Source organism: Arvicola amphibius, chromosome 15 (genome assembly GCF_903992535.2).
Source record: "Arvicola amphibius chromosome 15, mArvAmp1.2, whole genome shotgun sequence".
NCBI classification, from domain to species: domain Eukaryota; kingdom Metazoa; phylum Chordata; class Mammalia; order Rodentia; family Cricetidae; genus Arvicola; species Arvicola amphibius.
In genome coordinates, this window is record NC_052061.1 from 16,088,484 (window position 1) to 16,106,754 (window position 18,271).

The 18,271-nt window shown below is 50.6% G+C and overlaps 2 protein-coding genes across 3 annotated transcripts; both read right to left on the reverse strand.

Moving 5' to 3' along the window:
* Positions 1 to 8,966: 8,966 nt before the first annotated feature.
* On the reverse strand, positions 8,967 to 11,206 carry C15H19orf53 (chromosome 15 C19orf53 homolog). Its single transcript, XM_038313140.1, has 3 exons — positions 11,014 to 11,206; positions 10,872 to 10,927; positions 8,967 to 9,566 (listed from the first exon to the last, which is right to left on the reverse strand). Exons 1-3 carry the CDS (start codon positions 11,099 to 11,101, stop codon positions 9,426 to 9,428), a joined length of 285 nt encoding a protein of 94 aa, XP_038169068.1. The 5' UTR covers positions 11,102 to 11,206; the 3' UTR covers positions 8,967 to 9,425.
* Positions 11,092 to 18,217, reverse strand: Mri1 (methylthioribose-1-phosphate isomerase 1). 2 transcript variants are annotated; one of them, XM_038313139.1, is made up of 5 exons: positions 17,788 to 18,217; positions 17,012 to 17,187; positions 15,333 to 15,509; positions 15,019 to 15,243; positions 11,092 to 11,225 (listed from the first exon to the last, which is right to left on the reverse strand). In XM_038313139.1, the coding sequence occupies exons 1-5, from the start codon at positions 18,156 to 18,158 to the stop codon at positions 11,191 to 11,193; spliced, it is 984 nt and encodes a 327-aa protein (XP_038169067.1). In that variant the 5' UTR covers positions 18,159 to 18,217; the 3' UTR covers positions 11,092 to 11,190. The 2 variants fall into 2 exon arrangements, with proteins under 2 accessions (XP_038169067.1, XP_038169066.1); XM_038313138.2 differs by lacking the exon at positions 11,092 to 11,225 and adding an exon at positions 12,830 to 13,044.
* Positions 18,218 to 18,271: the final 54 nt, after the last annotated feature.

Consider the following 18,271-nt stretch of genomic DNA (forward strand, 5'->3'; position numbering starts at 1 on the left):
TAACCACACCCTCCCCCCCAACGGGGTTTTTCTGTGTAGCCCTGGTTGTCCCGGAACCCACTCTGTAGACCAGGCTGGCCTCGATCCATCTGCCTCTGGCTCCCGAGTGCTGGGATTAAACGCGTGCGTCACAGCCACCACCACCCAGCACAGGCTGTTTTCTTATATAACTAACCCATGACAGCTTGCCCAGGGATAGCTCTGTTCCCAGCGGGCTGATCCGTCGTCACTAATGAAGAAATGCTCTGGCTGTCCTGGAACTCACTCTGTTGACCAGGCTGGCCTTGAACTCAAGAGACCTACCCTCCTCTGCAGCCTGATTAAAAGCATGCATCACCACACCCAACCTGAGGAAAAAAATTTAAAAGACTTTTAGGGTAAAATAAGATAGCTAGCTCAATGGTTCTCAACCTTACTGATCCTCGACTCTAATACAGTTCCTCATGTTGTGGTAACCCTCACCAACCATAAAGCTATTTTTGTTGCTGTTTCATAACTGTAATTTTGCTACTGTTATGAATCATAATGTAAATATTTTGGGAGACAGAGTGTTGCCAAGGGGGTTGCGACCCACAGGTTGAGATCCGCAGGCTTAGTGGGTAAAGGTGGTAGCCACCAACGCTGAGGCCCTGAGTTCAGTCCCTGGGACCCACATGGTGGAAGGAGAGGACTGATTCCTGCAGGTTGTCCTCCGATGTGTGCCGTGGCACACGCATGCCCCTATTGTGTCCTCCGATGTGTGCCGTGGCACACGCATGCCCCTACTGTGTCCTCTGACGTGTGTTGTGGCACACGCATGCCCCTACTGTGTCCTCTGACATGTGTCGTGGCAAACACATGCCCCTACTGTGTCCTCTGATGTGTGCCGTGAAACACGCATGCCCTACTGTGTCCTCTGATGTGTGCCGTGAAACACGCATGCCTCTACTGTGTCCTCTGACGTGTGTCATGGCACATGCATACCCTACTACCACAGTAAATAAAAACCTTTAAAGCATTTTTAGAAAGTCAGGTACGGTGGTACCAGCCTGCCATCCTGGCACTCAAAACAACTCAGGCACAGCATCACGAGTTTGAGAGCAGCCTGAGATATATACTGAGATCCTGTTTCAAAGCCAAACAAAACCCAAGAGGAACTGGGAGAGGTGGCAGTTAAGAGCACAGTGCTCTTCCGTGCCCCTGAACTCCCAGTACCACATGGCAGTTCACAGCTGCCTGGAACTCCAGCTCTGGGTGACATCACATTCTCTTCTGGTCTTCAGGAGCACCAGACACACACATGACGCACAAACTTACATTCGGGCAAACCACCCATACACACAAAATAAAACCAAATTCCACACAACCACAAAAACACAACAATCCTATCATGGTGTTTTTATTCCAAGAATATTAGTATTTTCATCATAATCATCTTCCTTTCATGTTATTATTTTTAAAAATTGCTCATTTATTATTATATTGTGCGTGGAAGCATATGAAGAGGACCGAGGACATTGGGTGAGTTCCTTCACTTTATGTGGGTTACGGGAGGCAGACTCTGGCCTCCAGCTGTGCTCTGAAAGTGCCTTTGCCTCTCCAGTCATTCACCAGAACTCCTTTCATATTATTAAGAAAAGGGGGGGGGGGCTGGAGAGATGGCTCAGTGGTTAAGAGCATTGCCTGCTCTTCCAAAGGTCTTGAGTTCAATTCCCAGCAACCACATGGTGGCTCACAACCATCTGTAATGAGGTCTGGTGCCCTCTTCTGGTCTACAGACATACACACAGACAGAATATTGTATGTATAATAAATAAATATTAAAAAAAGAAAAGGGTTTCGAGATTTTACTTATTTCTTTTTTTTCCTTTTTTTAATGGTTTTTTTTTTTTTTTTTTTTTTTTTTTGAGACAGGGTTTCTCTGTAGCTTTGGAGCCTGTCCTGGAACTAACTCTTGTAGACCAGGCTGGCCTTGAACTCACAGAGATCCGCTTGCCTCTGCCTCCCAAGTGCTGGGGTTAAAGGCATGCACCACCACTGCCTGGCGATTTTACTTATTTCTGTTTTATATGTTTGGATGTTTTGTCTGCATGGATACCTGTGCACCTCGAAGTGACCATGGGGGCCAGAAGAGGCGACGGACCCACTTAACAGCAGGGGGCTCTTCACCACAAACGAGACAGCTGGGGATCAGAAAAGCTGACTGGAGTCTGGATCTGAGTTCAGGACACAGGACAGATGAGGGAAGTGAGGTCCAGCGAGGTCAGGAAGCTGCCCACAGTCACACAGAGATCTTGGTAAAATGTGGGTGTCAGAGGAGAGTCAGGAAGGTTTGGGTGTCCCCTGAATTCTCAGCGCTTGTTTTGAGCATGCCCTCTTGAAAGCAATACTTTTAGGAAAGGAGATGGTAGTGGTGTTCTTCTAGCCACTGGTGCCCTCCCTCTGCTGGAGCACAGAGGTTCTGGCTTCAGGAAGTGCCAGCCATGTCTACTCTGCCTATACTGTGAGGTGAGTTCACCATCTAGGCACCTGACCCCAAACCCAAGTGCTTCCAGCCCACAGGTGAAGTAGGCTGCCCTACAGGCTCAGGTGAGGAGGAGACACAGATCTGCAACTTGGGGGACATGTTCACCCTGACTTTCTGAGGGTCCCTGTTCAGTCGGCACTGCCTGCAGCAGCCAGCTGACGTGGGCAGTCTGGCTTGTGCTCACACCTCAACCCTGCAGCTCTGCTGGCCACTTCTACTTTGTGACTCTGCTTCCTTTTGGGAACACGAGCTCACGGGGAGTGTTGCCAGGAAAAGTGACATTCCAGACAGGGAAAACCTGAGTCTGAAATCACACTGATGGTCACCTGGCCCCGGAGAAGGAGTCTCTAATGACAGTTCATGACAGCACTAATGAGCCCCAAGTACTCTAGGCTCTTGCTCTGCCCAACTAGGGTGGGATGCTGGGACCCCATTTTAAATAGATGGGGCCATGGTGGCTCAGAGAGGTTACAAGACTAGCTGGCAGTCTCGCACACAGTCAGGAGGTAGAAGAACCCGGCACAGACTGACAGACATGATTGGGCCTGCTTGTTATCCCAGTCCTGAGGCCAAGGTAGGAGTAGATCAAGTTTGAGGCCAGTATGAGCTACACAGAACTGTCTTAGAACACGAGAACAAGCCAAGTAGTGGTGGCGCACACCTTTACTCCCAGGACTTGGGAGGCAGAGACTGGCGGATCTCAGTGAGTTCAAGGCCAGCCTGGTTTACAAGCGAGTTCCAGGACAGCCAGGACTGTTAGACAGAGAAACCCTGTCTTGAAAAGCCAAAAAAAGAACACAAGAACAAAGCATTGTCATGTAGAATTTGAGGTGTGGGCTATTGATATCCTGGTGGGGGGGCGGGGGGAGGAAGTGAGGAGAGAAGAGCCTGTCAAGGAGGCCTAAGGGACAGGTGTGCCATCATTCCCGGTCCCTGGCCTCTGTCCGTTTGAAGAGGACTGGCATCAGAGCCACAGGGCAGCTATTCTCAGGGCTTCTTGGTTCGCCTGCAGAAGGCTAATGGGTCCCCAACACCCACATGGTGGCTGACAGATATCTATAACATAGTTCCAAGGGATCCAAATCCTTCTTCTGGCTTCAGTGGGTACCAGGCACACATGTGGTGGTGCACAGACATACATGCAGGCAAAACACTCACACACATAAAAAGGTTCAAACTTATTTTTATTTATTTATTTTTGGTTTTTCAAGACAGGGTTTTTGTTTAGCTCTGGCTATCCTGGAACTCACTCCTGTAGATCAGACTGGCCTCGAACTCAAAGGTCTGCCTGCCTCTAACTCCTAAGTGCTGTGGATTAAAGGTGTGCACCACACTGCCCGGTAGAAACTGTTTTTTAAAAAGAGCACTCTATGAAAGCATCTAAGAATGTGCCTGTGCTCACCGAGTGGGGTGGGCAGCAGCTCAAAGGGGCAAGTGTGGAAGTGTGGAAATGTGGGAGATGAACGACTCCTGGGGCCAGTGGCTCTCTAGGCAGCAGTGCACCCACCTGCTGGAGCTCACAGCTCAGGGCTGCTCTGCAAGCTCAAGGCGGCAGTAGGGCTGGAGAGGGCAGCGCAGCGCCCCCAACACCAGACTTTCTCTCTTGGAGGAGACCCTCCGTCCACATTTCTTCTCTTCTACACCCTCTGTGTACAGGTTTAGATGGGAAAGACCTGAACTAAACCAGCATCGGATCACACAAAGCAGGGCAGGAAGAGGGCTAGCTCTTGGTAGAGCTTCTTTAGGGAAGCCCTAGGATCCATCCCCACACTAAACCAGACACAAACAAGGTTTTGGTGATAGCCCAGCAGTGGAATCTTTTACATCTCAGCATTTGGGAGGCAGAGTGGAGCTGTGTGAGGTAGTGGGTTCCAGGCAGCCAAGGCTATTCTGCCTCAGATAAAAGAACCCTCTAAAGCCCTACAAAAGATTGGTGGTCAAATGGTCCTGCCAGGGCCAGGGGCCAGGGATGACTGATCACAGACGGAGGAGGAATCTGAGAAAGAACACAGGAATGAGAATGGCGGTGGGAAGGACAGGTTGCTGGGGCTGGGAGTTGTCCTGCTTTCTGCTCTCTCTGTAAGATACTAGGTCATTATAGCATACTTGTAGTAAGACCTTTTTCCTAAGCAGGTGCCAGTTGGTTTCAGGAGTTAGGAGATGAGAGAACCAAAGGAATCATTAGCAAGATCCAAGGTCCAGCACAACATGGAGAATCCATCTTTTTCATAAATTCTTTTTTTTTTTTTTTGAAACAGGGTTTCTCTGTGGCTTTGGAGCCTGTCCTGGAACTAGTTCTTGTAGATCAGGCTGGCCTCGAACTCACAGAGATCCGCCTGCCTCTGCCTCCCACCACCACCGGGTCCCAGTTGTTTCTTCCTTCCTTCCTTCCTTCCTTCCTTCCTTCCTTCCTTCCTTCCTTCCTTCCTTCCTTCCTTCCTTTCGGGATTTATTTATTGCTTATGTACACAGTGTTTAGCCTCCATGTCTGCAGGCCAGAAGAGGGCACCAGATCTCATTACAGATGGTTGTGAGCCACCATGTGGTTGCTGGGAATTGAACTCAGGACCTCTGGAAGAGCAGTCAGTGCTCTTAACCTCTGAGCCATCTCTCCAGTGCCCGCTCCCCCCCAAGTTGTTTCTTTAGAAGAACAAAGTTAGGCAGCTTGAGAAGCATGAAGCACGCAGTGTGCTAAGGAGCCCCACCTTAAAGGAAGGAGGCTATCCACTGAGGTGGTTATGGGTGACTGAGAGCCCTGATTCCCAAGTGGGGCGAGGGTGTGGCTCTGGGGTTAGAGACCAGTCCCTTAGGGACAGGGGAGGAAAGAGGCTGACCCCTGTGGAGCTCCACTCCCAATGAGTCTGGGTCTTTCTTCAGTTTGAACTTCCTGGTGCACGAGAACCCAGGAGCTGGCCAGCTCTCCTCCTTCTTTCCTGTGCGTGGTGCTGGGATGGAACCGAGGGCCTTGCCAGAGGCAGGCGAGCTCTCTACCACTGATACCCCAGCTCTTGGTGTTTAGGTAGTCTTAACTCTATAGCCCAGGCTGAGCTGGCAGGCCTCACACTGCTGGTGATCCTCCTGCCTCAGCCCTCTAAAGTGCATGTTTACAGGTGTCCACTACCATCATGGCTAGTTTTTGGAGGTAGGGGTGTTAAAAATTTGTGTCCACAGAGTCCACAAAGCCAGTGTGATCTTGTTTGACCATGTGGATGGTCCTGATTATCCATTCCCAAACGTTTCTTAACTCATTTTAAGTAAGCCTATGGTCTTCCATAGTCATGGGCACCCTGCAAGCCCCTGGTTTGCCAGTCTTTCTAGGTGAGGATGAGGTGTTCTGCAGTCTGCACAGGGACTCCAGAGGAGCTGTTGATGTCAGACATCAAGCTAGTGAGCCTAGCGTAAGTTCACCTATCATAAAGGACTTTTGCCATGGTCAGTACATTCCCAGTATAATAGAATGCTCACCTGTTTAGTTTCAGAGCCTTCAGGCCAGGAGAAAACCCAGTGTTTACCTGCCACCATGTCTCTCTTCACCCAGCCAGCCGTCTGCCTCCTCTGCCCTTTCACAGAACCGTACTTATTTCTCCTTCTGCGTCTAGTTTGTTACAAAGGCAACTTCAGAGACTTCCTTGCCATTGTCTCCTGAGCCCTGGGGATGCACCACCAGACCATTTAATTTTATTTTATTTTTTTTAGCAAAGTCTCAATTAGCTCAGGTTAGCCTTGAACTATTTAGTGGAGGCTAATCTTAATTTTTCTTGGTTTTTCTTCTTTCCCCCGAGTGCTGAGTTTATGGGTGTGTAAGCACGATACCCGGCATCAGCATTGCGTTTCTGAGGCTCATCTATGCTGTAGCCTGGATCAGCATTTTTATTTCATCTTTTTTGTGGGGGAGAGAGGGGTGGGAAACAGGGTCTTTCCATGTAGCCCTGGATGGCTTTGGATGCACAGAAATCCACCCGGCTCTGCCTTCCAGTGCTGGAATCAAAGGCATGTACCAGCACACTTGGTACACTGCAAAGATTTCTGATGTCTTCATGCACGTGAGCACACTATTTGCATGGAGTGCCCATGGAGGAGCAAGGGCACAGGAGTTACAGGTGCTGTGATGCTGTGGGCACTGGGAGCTGACCTGGGTCCTCTGCTACAGCAACAAGCGCTCAACCAACAAACTGCGTCATCTTCCCAAGCCTTCATTCACCTTTATTTGCACTAATTAATGATGTGAGTGTGTGAGCATGTGTAGGCCATGATGCAGGTATGTGGGTCTGAGGACAACTTAAGTTGGTTCTCTTCTCTTCTCTACGTGGGCTTTGGGAACTGAACTCAGGTGGTCAAACTTGGTGGTAAATTTTTACACACTGAGCTATTTTCCAGCCTAACCCCCATTCCTTTTTTTTTTTTTTTTTTTTTTTTTTTTTTGTTGTTGTTGTTTTTGAGACAGGGTTTCTCTGTGCAGCTTTAGAACCTACCCTGGATTTTGCTCTGTAAACCAGGTTGGCCTTGAACTCAGATATCTGATGTGGGATTCCCCTCTGTATGCTGTGAATGTTTTATTACCATTGGTTAATAAAGAACTGCTTTGGCCTATGGCAGGGCAGAATACAGCAAGGCAGGAAATCCGAGCAGATAGAGGAGAAAGAAAGTAGAGTCAGGTAGATACCAGCCAGTCTCTGAGGATCTCTGTGAGTTTGAGGTCAGCCTGGTCTACACAGTGAGTTCCAGGACAGACCCCAAAGCTACACAGAGAAACCCTGCTTCGAAAAACAAACAAACAAACAAACAAACAAAAAACCAGTCAGCCTCTGAGGAAACAAGGCATGTAGAAAATGAGTTATGCTATAGCCACATGGCAATACATAGACTAATAGAAATGGGTTAAAGATGTAAGAGCTAGCTAGAAATATGTCTGAGCCATTGGCTAAACAGTGTTGTAATCATAGTTTCTGTGTGATTATTAGGATCTGGGTAGCTGGGAAATGAAAAGTGCAGCCTCCGTTTAGAGATCTACCTGCCTCTGCCTCCCAAATGCTGGGATTAAAGGCCACCACTGCCTGGTGCCGTCTCATTTTTATGGCTGAGTAATATTCCACTGTGGCCAGAGCAGACTCTTGCTCAGTCATTACTGCAAAGGCAGGCCTCTGTCTCTGTGCTAGTGTAAAGCGTCCTATCAACACTGGTCCAAGCACCCATGGAAGGTTTGCTCTGCAGGGTGCTCTGGGGGAACCAACAGAATATAACATGAGGGGATGTTTACTGGATTAGCTTACATGACAGCAGCTGAGTAGTTTTTCTTTTGTTTTCTGAGACAGGGTCTATGCAGCCCTAGACAGCTTGGACACCTCCAGAAGGCTGACTGCCTCTACCTACTGAGTGGTGGGATTAAAGGTGTATGCCGCTAAACCCAGACATCTCAAGTCTTCCCACCACAAAGCACCTGCAGGGCCAGAGCACAAGCCCAGCAGCTAACAGCTTCCACTCCTTCACCCATGTAGGGTGGCTCACAGCCGCCTGATTCCAGCTTCAGAGCACAGGCTGCCTCTGGCCTCCTCATGTGCACACACACACACACACACACACACATACACACACACACACAAAACAACACTTCCCCTTGCCCTTTAATCTCAGAACCTGGGAGGCAGACGCTGGTACAGCTCTGAGTTTGAGGCCAGCCCCATCTACACAGTGAGTTCTAAGCCAGCTAGGGCTACCCAGGGAGACCCTGTCTCAGAAAACCAAACTAAACCCAGGGAAGGCCAATGATGAGCTCATGGTTCTGGGTCTGTATCCACAATGGGATGGACCCATTTCTCTGGAAAAGGTAGACGTGGTGAGGTGCTTCACCACAAGCCAGAGGCACTAACAAGCCCTTCAAGGTCCAGCCTTGAAGTAAGCCACAGCCTCTAAAGGAGCCCTCTATGCTCAGAGCAGAGCATCTGTGTCCTGGCAGGACTAAAGTCCAGCAGGTTCTTCCTCTGCCTTGCAAGTGCATTGGGAGCTTAGACAGCTTGCTAAGCACACAGAAGTGGATCTGATCCCTAGCAGCCACGGTGAGCCAGGAGCCGACACGAGAGCATTAGACAGTCTTAACATTAAATTCCAACTGTCTGGGAACAAATTCACCCAGTCAGGGCTTGGGGCAGTCACTAGTGAACCCACACTTTTCTGCTTCCTCAGTAGGCGAACTGGCTGGGCATAAAGGAATAGGCCACCAGCGTACTCATTGCTTGTCCCAGGGCCACACCAAGGGACATGGCACCACGTCCAGCATCCTGCATAGAACATTTCAATATCTGGTCCAACAGGTCGGAGGGACTGCCAGGGGTGTGAGCCCCTCACTGGACAGAAGCAGAGCTGTGCTATAGAGAAGGGTGGCTGAGCTGACCAGGTCCCGCTTCCAGAGTGTCAGTAGGTAGCAAGCCCAAGACGTGCAGAAAACACAAGAATGGCACATGGCCTCTGTGAGCACAGCTTTATTGGGTAACACTGGAACACCCCCAAGTGGCTCTGGATCACTAGTGTGATAGGATGGGGTGGCACATCACTAGGTGACTGGAGTGACCTGGGGAAGAGACAATTCTCAGTTGCCAGCTACAGGTATAGATGTCACTGCTTGTTCTTGGGTCTGTGGCTGTCAAGGGCACTCACTACATGGGTGGGAGAAGTTTCTTGTGGAGACCAGTGAGGCTCACCTAGCCTCCAAATGGCTAGGTGAATTGTTTGAGAGCTGGCAGGACAACAGAGCCAGGTTCATTACAACGTGTCACCCACAGGAAGTCGAGTGCCTCTTCAGTACCAGGAAGCTTCCAGCTTTATCATCACCTGCCCATTGCTGTCCCAGGTGCCATCAGAACTGGAACAGGGTCCTCTTCAGGTCCGGCCAGACTGTGGGGTCACGTGCAAAGTCCCAGTGGCTTTAGGATGGTGTCTTGTTGGAGGTGGTGGCCCCTGTCTTCTTCGATGCACCCTTCAGCAGTGTGAGCTTCTTAGGCAGGCTGGAGTTGGCCTTCATTACCACGTCATGTTCAATCTTCTTCCGGATCCCCACTTCCAGGCTCTGTGGGGGACACAGAGCAAGCCCTCATTCTCCCCAGCTTGAAAACACACACACACACACACACACACACACTCCCTTCCTTTTGTTCTTTGAGAACGGCTTCAGATTCAAGCTTCCCTTGCTCTGACTTACCACTACAGGCCTGTGTGCTACCATGCTCAGGTCAAAAGAACATGTCTAGCAGCGGGACAAAGAATCCTTTAAAGGGCCAGTAAGGCCAGAGGGACAGAAGAAAGGATGAAGGCAATGAGGATGGAGACGAAGGACTTGGGCTTTTGCTGAGCAGGAAGCAGCCATGGAGGGTTATGGGCGGAGGCAGAGGCCTCAGCAGCTACAGCAGGAGAGGATAAAGTCGACTAGGGTCTAACCTGGAAGGTGGGTGAGAGGTGATGGGGCAGAAGTAGGTGGATTCTGGATATATGCTAAAAGGACTAGACTGGATAGGAGCCGAGTTCAAGGAAGCAAAGGCAAAGTGATCCGTGGTAGACTGTGGAGGAAACTCAAGGACCTGAGAGTGGGTACCTCACAGAGCAGAGTAGGCTTCTGGGTAACCTTCCTAGGAGATATCTGGGCAGATAGAATGATCTACTCAAGATTAAGCTGCATTAGAGCCTCTAATTTTCCTAATTAATTTCTTATTTATATGTATGAGTGATTCTGCTTACATGTATAAAATCTGTGTACCACATACATACAGTGCCTGTAGAAGACGGCATTGGAGATCCCCTGGAACTGGAGTTACAGGCGGTTGTGAGCTGCCATGTGGGTGTTAGAAACTGAATTGAGATCCGGTGGAAAAGCAGCCAGTACTTCTGGCCTCCCTCTATGGGCATGGGCACACACCCACCCACCCACCCACAGATAATTAAAACACATGGACTAGGCTGGCCTTGAATTCAGAGATCAGCCCGGATCTGCCAGAGCGTGTTAGGATCAAAGGCGTGGGTACCACGCCCACCTACAGCACTTGTGATCCCTAAGACCAACCTTCAGTTACCAGAACACACGTGACGGCTCAAAATCGTCACTAACTCTAGTTCTGGAGGACTGGACATCCTCTTCTGATCTTTTCGGATACCAGGCACACACTTGATGCACGCACACACAGGTAAAACACTAATACACATAAAAAAATAAATAACACAAAACCCGAGGCTACCGGCTGACAGTCCTTAACACACATCTGAGCCCCTCAGAAGCTAAGTGCGGGTCTGGATCCACCGAACAAGGGAGGACACAGACTCGGAACCGGGAGTCCCCTCCGCCCGCTCCCATCCCGGGTCACCACCATTGCGCTCCACTCACCTTCTTCAGCTTTTGCTGCTGCACGACTCGCGCCTTCTTGGGAGCGATGACTCGACCTGCAGAGTGACACTAGCCAGTGAGCCGTGGCCGCCCTCCCTGAGCTCCGCCGCCCTGGCGCCCTCCTCCCCACCCGGTTCCTCACCGCCTTTCCTAGGCCCTCGGCTCCGCTCCGCAGCCGCCGCCTTGCTTTTAGGTTTCTGCGCCTGGAACTTGCGCTGTCCCTGCGCCATGTTGTACCACGAGCCGGAAGAGGCGGGGCGACGTGCAGGAGAGCCGGAACTCGCATGACGTCACTGGCTACAGTGGGGACCTTAAGGCCTCAGTGGACCCAGAGCGGCCCTCTTAGAGGAACGGCTGTCCAAAAATTCAAAGGAAAATTATGTTACCATTTTCAGGAGTCAGGACACTTGTGTATTATAAAATACGATGGTTTGTGCTTCTTATACATAAAAGTTCAAATTAGGCTTGGGGTGAGGCAAGCAAGGTGGAAATAAGGCAGTGTCAAAAAATTTCTGTAGTCATTGGGGAGATGGCCCTGGGGGTGAAGGTGCTTGCCGCCTGGTCACATAACTTCGGTTGAAACCGGGGTGGTGGTGATTCGCTTAATCAGTCAGAGAACTGACTCCTTCATATTTTTTTTAACCACATTCACACACATAATAAATAAACAGGTCACTAAACCCTTAGGTTATCATGATACATTAATTTTGCAGTTGTGCTGGGATGGCTCTTAGTCTCACACTTGCAGCATAAAAGCTGTCACAATCACAGCATCAGCTATGTTCTTTTCAATAATTAGATATGTTTGGGTTTTTGTTTGTTTTTTTCAAGACTGGGTTTCTCTGTAGCTTTGGAGCCTATCCTGGAACTAGTTTTTGTGGACCAGGCTGGTCCCGAACTCTCAAGAAATCTACCTGCCTCTGCCTCCTGAGTGCTGGGATTAAAGGCCTGCGCCACCACCACCCAGCTTCTTTTCGATATTAAAAGATTTAAAATATGTGTGGTGGTTGGGATTATTACTCAGCAGGTAAACTGCTTACTGTTCATGCGTGAGGACCTGTGTTCCATCCTCAATGAGTGACCGCGCACATACCTCGATCCTAGTGCTGAGGGGGCTGAAGACAGGAGAGTCCCTGTAGCCTCACCTAAGTGTGGAGTTCCAAGTTCAGATACTCTCAAAAGATTAAAGCAAAGCAGGTTGTAGTGGCTCACACGCTTGACCCTTTGTTCAGGAGGCAGAGGCAGGAGGATCTTTGTGAGTTCTAGGCCAGCCAGGGATATACAGAGATGCTGTCTTAAAAAGACATTTATCTTGATTACTAAACTTTGGTGTCCTCTTTTAGAGCACTTGTTGCTCTTGCAGAGAGGACCTGGGTTCTGTTCCCGGCACCCACATGGCAGCTCACAACCATCAATAACTCCAGGCCCAGAGGATCCAGTGTCTTTTTTTCTGGCCTCAGAGGGAACCAGGCACCTGCAAGTAAAGCACTTACACATAAAATAAATGGCCAGGTGGTAGTGGTGCACGCCTTTAACCCCAGGACTCAGGAGGCAAAGGCAGGCAGGATTTTTGTGAATTCAAGGCCAGCCTGGTCCACAAGTTCCAGGACATCCAAGGTGACTTATAAAAATCTTGTCTTAAAAAAAAAATGAAAACAAATAGTTCAAAGACAGCTAAAATCATTCTGATTATCCCTACATTGGTTTTCTGTTTTGTTTTTCAATCCGTAGCCCAGAGTAGCCTAAAACACAAAGAAATCCTCCAGCCTCAGCTTCCCAGGAGCTGGGATTACAGGTGTACCTCCCTGACACCTGCCTTGGCATCGGTCATACAAAGGATGGAGCTGGAATGTGATCGTGGGCAGCTTTGTTGTGGATGCTGGGACTCTGCAGAGCTGCGTAAATCCAGTCTGCTCTAGCAGCTGGAGGAGGGGTATGGGTGAGGATGAGCTTTGGGGTAGCCATTTGAAAACTTTATTACAAAATCAGAGGAACCAGGGAAGGTCGGGGAGTCACATCTGGGGACTATCTAGCGTCTGTCCCTCTGAGAAGATGGAGGCACTTAGGGCTGCTTGGAGCTCCTCAGGGGCAAAGACACCCAGCTCAGTGATGATGCCACCAGTGATGAGTTCATGGGGGGTGACATCAAAGGCAGGATTCCAAACCCGGATTCCTGCAGGGAGAGAGGGAGGGCACGTAAGGCACGGCTGGCCCTGAGGACACCCTGGCTGCTGTCACCTGTCCTCACCACAGCAATTCTTTTTTGAGACAGGGTTTCCTCTGCAGCTTTGGAGCCTGGGACTCTCTCTGTAGACCAGGCTGGCCTTGAACTCACAGAGGTCTGCCTGCCTCTGTCTCCCGAGTGCTGGGATTAAAGGTGTGCGCCACCACTGCGTTCACACGTAGTTCAAAACAGTGCACGTACTGAAGCTAGTAACACAGCCACAGTTCCTGCTGTTCAAGAAGGAGCAGCCTTATGGTCCCCAATCTTGCAGGCGCCAAAGATTTTAAGAACTTCAGAATCTGTTTTTTGGGTTTCTGAGCATAGATGTTTTAAAAGTCAATTTAAAAAATATGTAATTACTTGTCTAACACAGGGTCATACACGTAGCTTGGGCTGGCCTCAAATTTTCTATGTAGCCGAGGCTGGTTTTGAAGTCCTCGTCTTCCTGCCTCTACCTCCTAGGTTCATCAGATGTGTACCACCGAGATCAGCAAATGACTTGAAAATATCTTGTTTATTCTTTAAGACTTTCTTATGTGTATACAATGCATTTTGATTATTTTTAATGTAAGAAGTTTTTGGTGTATATTAGAATCTCAGGCCTTGTGCATTCTGGCAAGTGTCCCATGTCTTAGTCACATCCTTGGTCCCTTTAGCTTTGGAGCCTGTCCTGGAACTCGCTCTGTACATCAGGCTGGCCTCAAACTCAGAAATTCACCTGCCTCTGCCTCTCCAGTGCTGGGATCAAAGGTATGTGCCACCACTACCTGGCTCTTTCTGATTTTTGAGATGGGGTCTCACTATGTAGCCCTGGATAATCCTGAACTCTCAGCAGCCCTCCTGCCTCAGTCCAATGCTGGAAGCCCTGCTATGTCCCATCATCCCTGGCTGTCTATGTAGATGTTTGTTCATGCAGAGACTTGCTGGTTTTATGCTTTTCTGATTGTTTTTGGTGTTTCAGACAGGTCCTCACTTTGCACAACACACTAGCCTGAAATTCACTTATACTGCCTTGTCTTGAGCCTGTGCGGCTCTCTTGCCTGGGCTTCCAGAATGCTGGGCTTCCAGGGTTACACCACCACTCCAGCACTGTTCGTATGTGTGCGCATGTGCTCTTGCCTATAGAGGTTAGCAGCCAACCTCAGCTCTGGTTCCTCAGGAACCATCCAGTTTACTGTTTGAGACAGGGTCTCTCACTGAACCTGGGACTGGCTGATTAAACTCGGCTGGCCAGAAGCTTCAGGGATCTGCCTTCTTTCTCCCCAGCACTGGGATTATAAACCTGTGCCATAAACTGGGAGTGGTTGCACATGCTTTTAATCCCAGCAACCAGAGGCAGAGGTAGGTGGATCTCTGTGAGTTTGAGGCCAGCCTGGTCTACAGAGTGAGTTCCAGGACAGCCAAAGATACACAGACAAACCCTGTCTCGAAAAACCAACCAACCAACCAACCAACCAACCAACCAACCAACCAACCAACCAACTAACCTGCGCCATGCTGGGTGTTGGTGGAGAGTGCCTTTAATCCCAGGATTTGGGAGGCAGAGGCATAGGCAGACGGATCGCTGTGAGTTCAAGGTTATCCTGGTCTACAAAGCAAGTTTCAGAAGAGTCAAGGTTATCGACTCAGAAACCCTGTCTCAATAAATAAATAAATAAACAAAAACAAAAACAAACAAACAAACAAACAAAAACCACCTGTGCCACCACAGTTGTCTTTTTAAAGAGTTGTTCTGGGCACCAAACTTAAGTCCCCACCCCAACACTCTACCTACTGAGCCCCATTTCCAGCCACCAAGCACTATTTACAAAGTCTGACTTCGAATTTAACCTCCACCACCAGAATCCCGCTGAGGAGCTCGAATGAGCAAAGCTGCTCCTGCCACTGAAGCCCACAATACCACGTGCCACACCCACACCTTACCCTGTGCTGCAATCCTGATTCCATTCAGGTCAGTCAGCTCCTGGCTAGGGCGCTCCTCTATGACAATCTCCTTGCCAGTCTCCAGATGGAGGTCACAGGATGAGCTGGGGGCAGCCACGTAGAAGGGGATACTGTGGTGCTTGGCGACAATGGCCAGCTGGTAGGTGCCTATTTTGTTGGCTGTGTCTCCATTGGCAACGACACGGTCAGCTCCCACTACCACAGCTGGGGGAGTGGGGGAGAGTTGGAAAAGTCACATACCTGGCTTGGGATGCCCACAGCACTAGCCGGCCCACTGTGCCCAGCCCACTGACCTGATACACCCTGGTGTGCCATGGCAGCGGCGGCCATGCTGTCCGTGATGAGAGTAGCAGGGATCTGCTCATACACCAGCTCGAAGGCTGTCAGCCGGGCTCCCTGGTTGTAGGGCCGGGTCTCTGTGCAGAAGGTATGCTCCAATCGGCCCATCTCATGTAGGGAGCGGATCACACCTGCGGGGCATCCAGAAGACAAGCAGGGTGGCCCTGAGACTGGGCTGCAAGTGCCAAGGCTCATACAGCCTCCAGCCTTTGCTGTAGCTATTCCCTGTGCCTGACTCATATCATCTTTATATCCACTTTCTGATACCCCGAGATTCCTCAGTCTCACGAGGCAGCCCCACCAACTCTGATCTTTAGTCCCTGCCCTGTCCTTGTCATTTAGGATGCTCAACACTGTTGAGTCAGGGTCTTGCTATGTGACTCTGATTAACCCTTCAAATATGATCTTGTCCCAGCCTGCTGAGGGGCTTTAGTACCTTCTAATAATTTATTTTTTGTTTGTTCTGCGGTGTTGGGGATGGATGGAATGCATGGCATTGCATCTGGGCAGCAGGTGCTTACAGCTGAGCCACACACCCAGCTCCTTAATGGTGGATTCTCAGCAGTGCCCCACAACTGACCTATACCTCTAAGTCCGTTGTTATCCCTCTGTACTCCAGGCTGCAGATGCCTGGCATCTCTTCCACAGTTCACAGCTGTGTTTCCACTCGCTGGAAGTTAGTAGTTCCCTGGTGAATGCCAGCAGAATCAGTGAACGGAACACACGAGCCTTGTTCTGAAGACCTGGGTTCCCAAGACAGGAGGGCTTCCTGGACAGCCAGGGGCCCGGCCGACTCTGCTGCCTTGATTCCCAAATCCCTATGTCCTTGTCCTGGTCACAGCTTTCTCAGTCCCACTCAGGGAATGTCTCTCTGGCCTCTATGTTCCCAGTCCTCTGGAAGTCAACACCATGCCCCTTCTCCAGGCATGTGGCCGAAGTCAGGCAGGTGACCCAGGGAAGTTTCCAGTCTCTGACAGCAGAACTACTTCAATCCACGGGCAAAATAAGGGATAGCATCCTAATGCCATTGGTTGAACGCCTTGATAAACCCACACCTGCAAACAGCTTCCCAGTGTCTGTGTACAGAAACTAATCTACAGGGGTAGGGAAAACAATAACAACAAACTAATATCCTGGGCTGGAGATGGCTCAGTGGTTAAGAGCATTTGCTGTTCTCACAGAGGGCCTGACTTGGTTCCTAACATCCACAACCACCTTTAACTCCAGCTTCAGAGGATCCAACGCTATCTTTTGTCTTCCCTGGTCACCAGACACATGTGTGGTACACATACACACAAAAACAGTATTTGAAAAAAACCAAACCAAAATCCACATTTCTGTGGCTGAAGTAATTTGAGTACAGGGTTTCTCTGTAGCTTTGGAGCCTGTCCTGGAATTTACTGTATAAACCAGGCTGGCCTTGAACTCACAGAAATCCGCCCGTCTCTGTCTCTGCCTCCACGGTGCCTGCGCTGCCACCACCACCCTGCTCAGTAGTCCAACTCTTAACTGCTGACCCAGCCCCAGCTAAGCAGGTACTCTTGCCATTGAACAACACCCCAAGCTCAAGGTGCTTTGCCCTGCACCCCAAGAAGACCCTCCCATGCTCCAACAATCGACGGTGCCGTCTCACCTAGGGCTGTACCGTAGCCAGCGGTAGCCAGAGCGCCAGTGTTACAGTGGGTCAGCACGGTCACCTTGCCACCCCTGGGGTTGGTGTGCTCCAGGAGGTGGCGGGCTCCCAAGTCCCCGATGTTCCGATTATCTCTGAGGTCCTTCTCCAACATATCCTCGGCGAAGCGGATGACTCTGGGGACAATAGGGGCTCTCAGCACTGTTGGAAAGGACTTGGATAGCTGCTCTTTACCCCTCAAAGTTGTGGGACCTTCTCTGGGGATACACCTGCCACTCTACTCACTAAACCCGTGTATGGGAGCCAGATGCTGGGGGTGGGGCACAGTAGAAAACACAACAAACCCCCTGCCTCTGCGGTGATGACATTAGGGTGCGAGAGGCAGTCGATTAACCTGGTAAAATGAAGGACTTGAAGGCAGAGTTAGGGATAAGGTGTTATTACAGAAGGGGAGAGGAGGGAACAGGAACCTGACAGGTTCAACAGAACACTGAGAACGAAGTGGCTTGACCGGAAGTGGGAAGGGAAAGAGAAATGTGGAGAGGAAAGCAGGAGAGAGCATAAAAGACCTCATGGTAAAACCTAACGGGACGGGTGTCATAAAGCTGGCGTGGAGCTGCTAAGGGGCTGAGTTCAAGGACCTGGAGAACACGGCGCAGGGATGGACTTCAGTCCTACCAGTGGGCCCTAGACACGGCACACGCCTGCTTCCTGGTATATGTAGAAGGGGAAAAGGGAGTCAGTAGCTTCTGTTTGCCGGGTCCAGGATCCCGTACCTTTCCCGTACCGTCTCCTCGGTGGCGCCTTCCCGCTCCGCCTCCCGAGCTGCCACGCGAGCCAGATCGCGGGCGGCACGGGCCATGTTGACAGCAGTGGGCCTGGCGGCGACGAGGAGGCGCAGCTGATCTTGCACGAAGGCCACCAGAGCTGCAAGTCCGGGACCGCCGGCGCCAGCCCGCAACTCCACCGCCAGGCTGAGGCAGCCCACCAGCGCGATGGCGGGGGCGCCGCGCACCTTCATGGCGCGGATGGCATCCCTGGCCTGCTGCACCGAACCCAGTGCCTCGTAGCGGCAGTGCTCAGGCAGCTGCAGCTGGTCGAGGATCTGCAGCGACCCGGGCGAGTAGCGAATTGCTTCCAGACGCATGGTGCCTGGCGCATTGGGCCACACTGCAGCTCGCACAGGCTGCGGGGCGGAGCCACGTCCTGTTGCAGGCACTTGCGCATGCACGCACACAGCCCAGGCTGCCCAGCGATTAG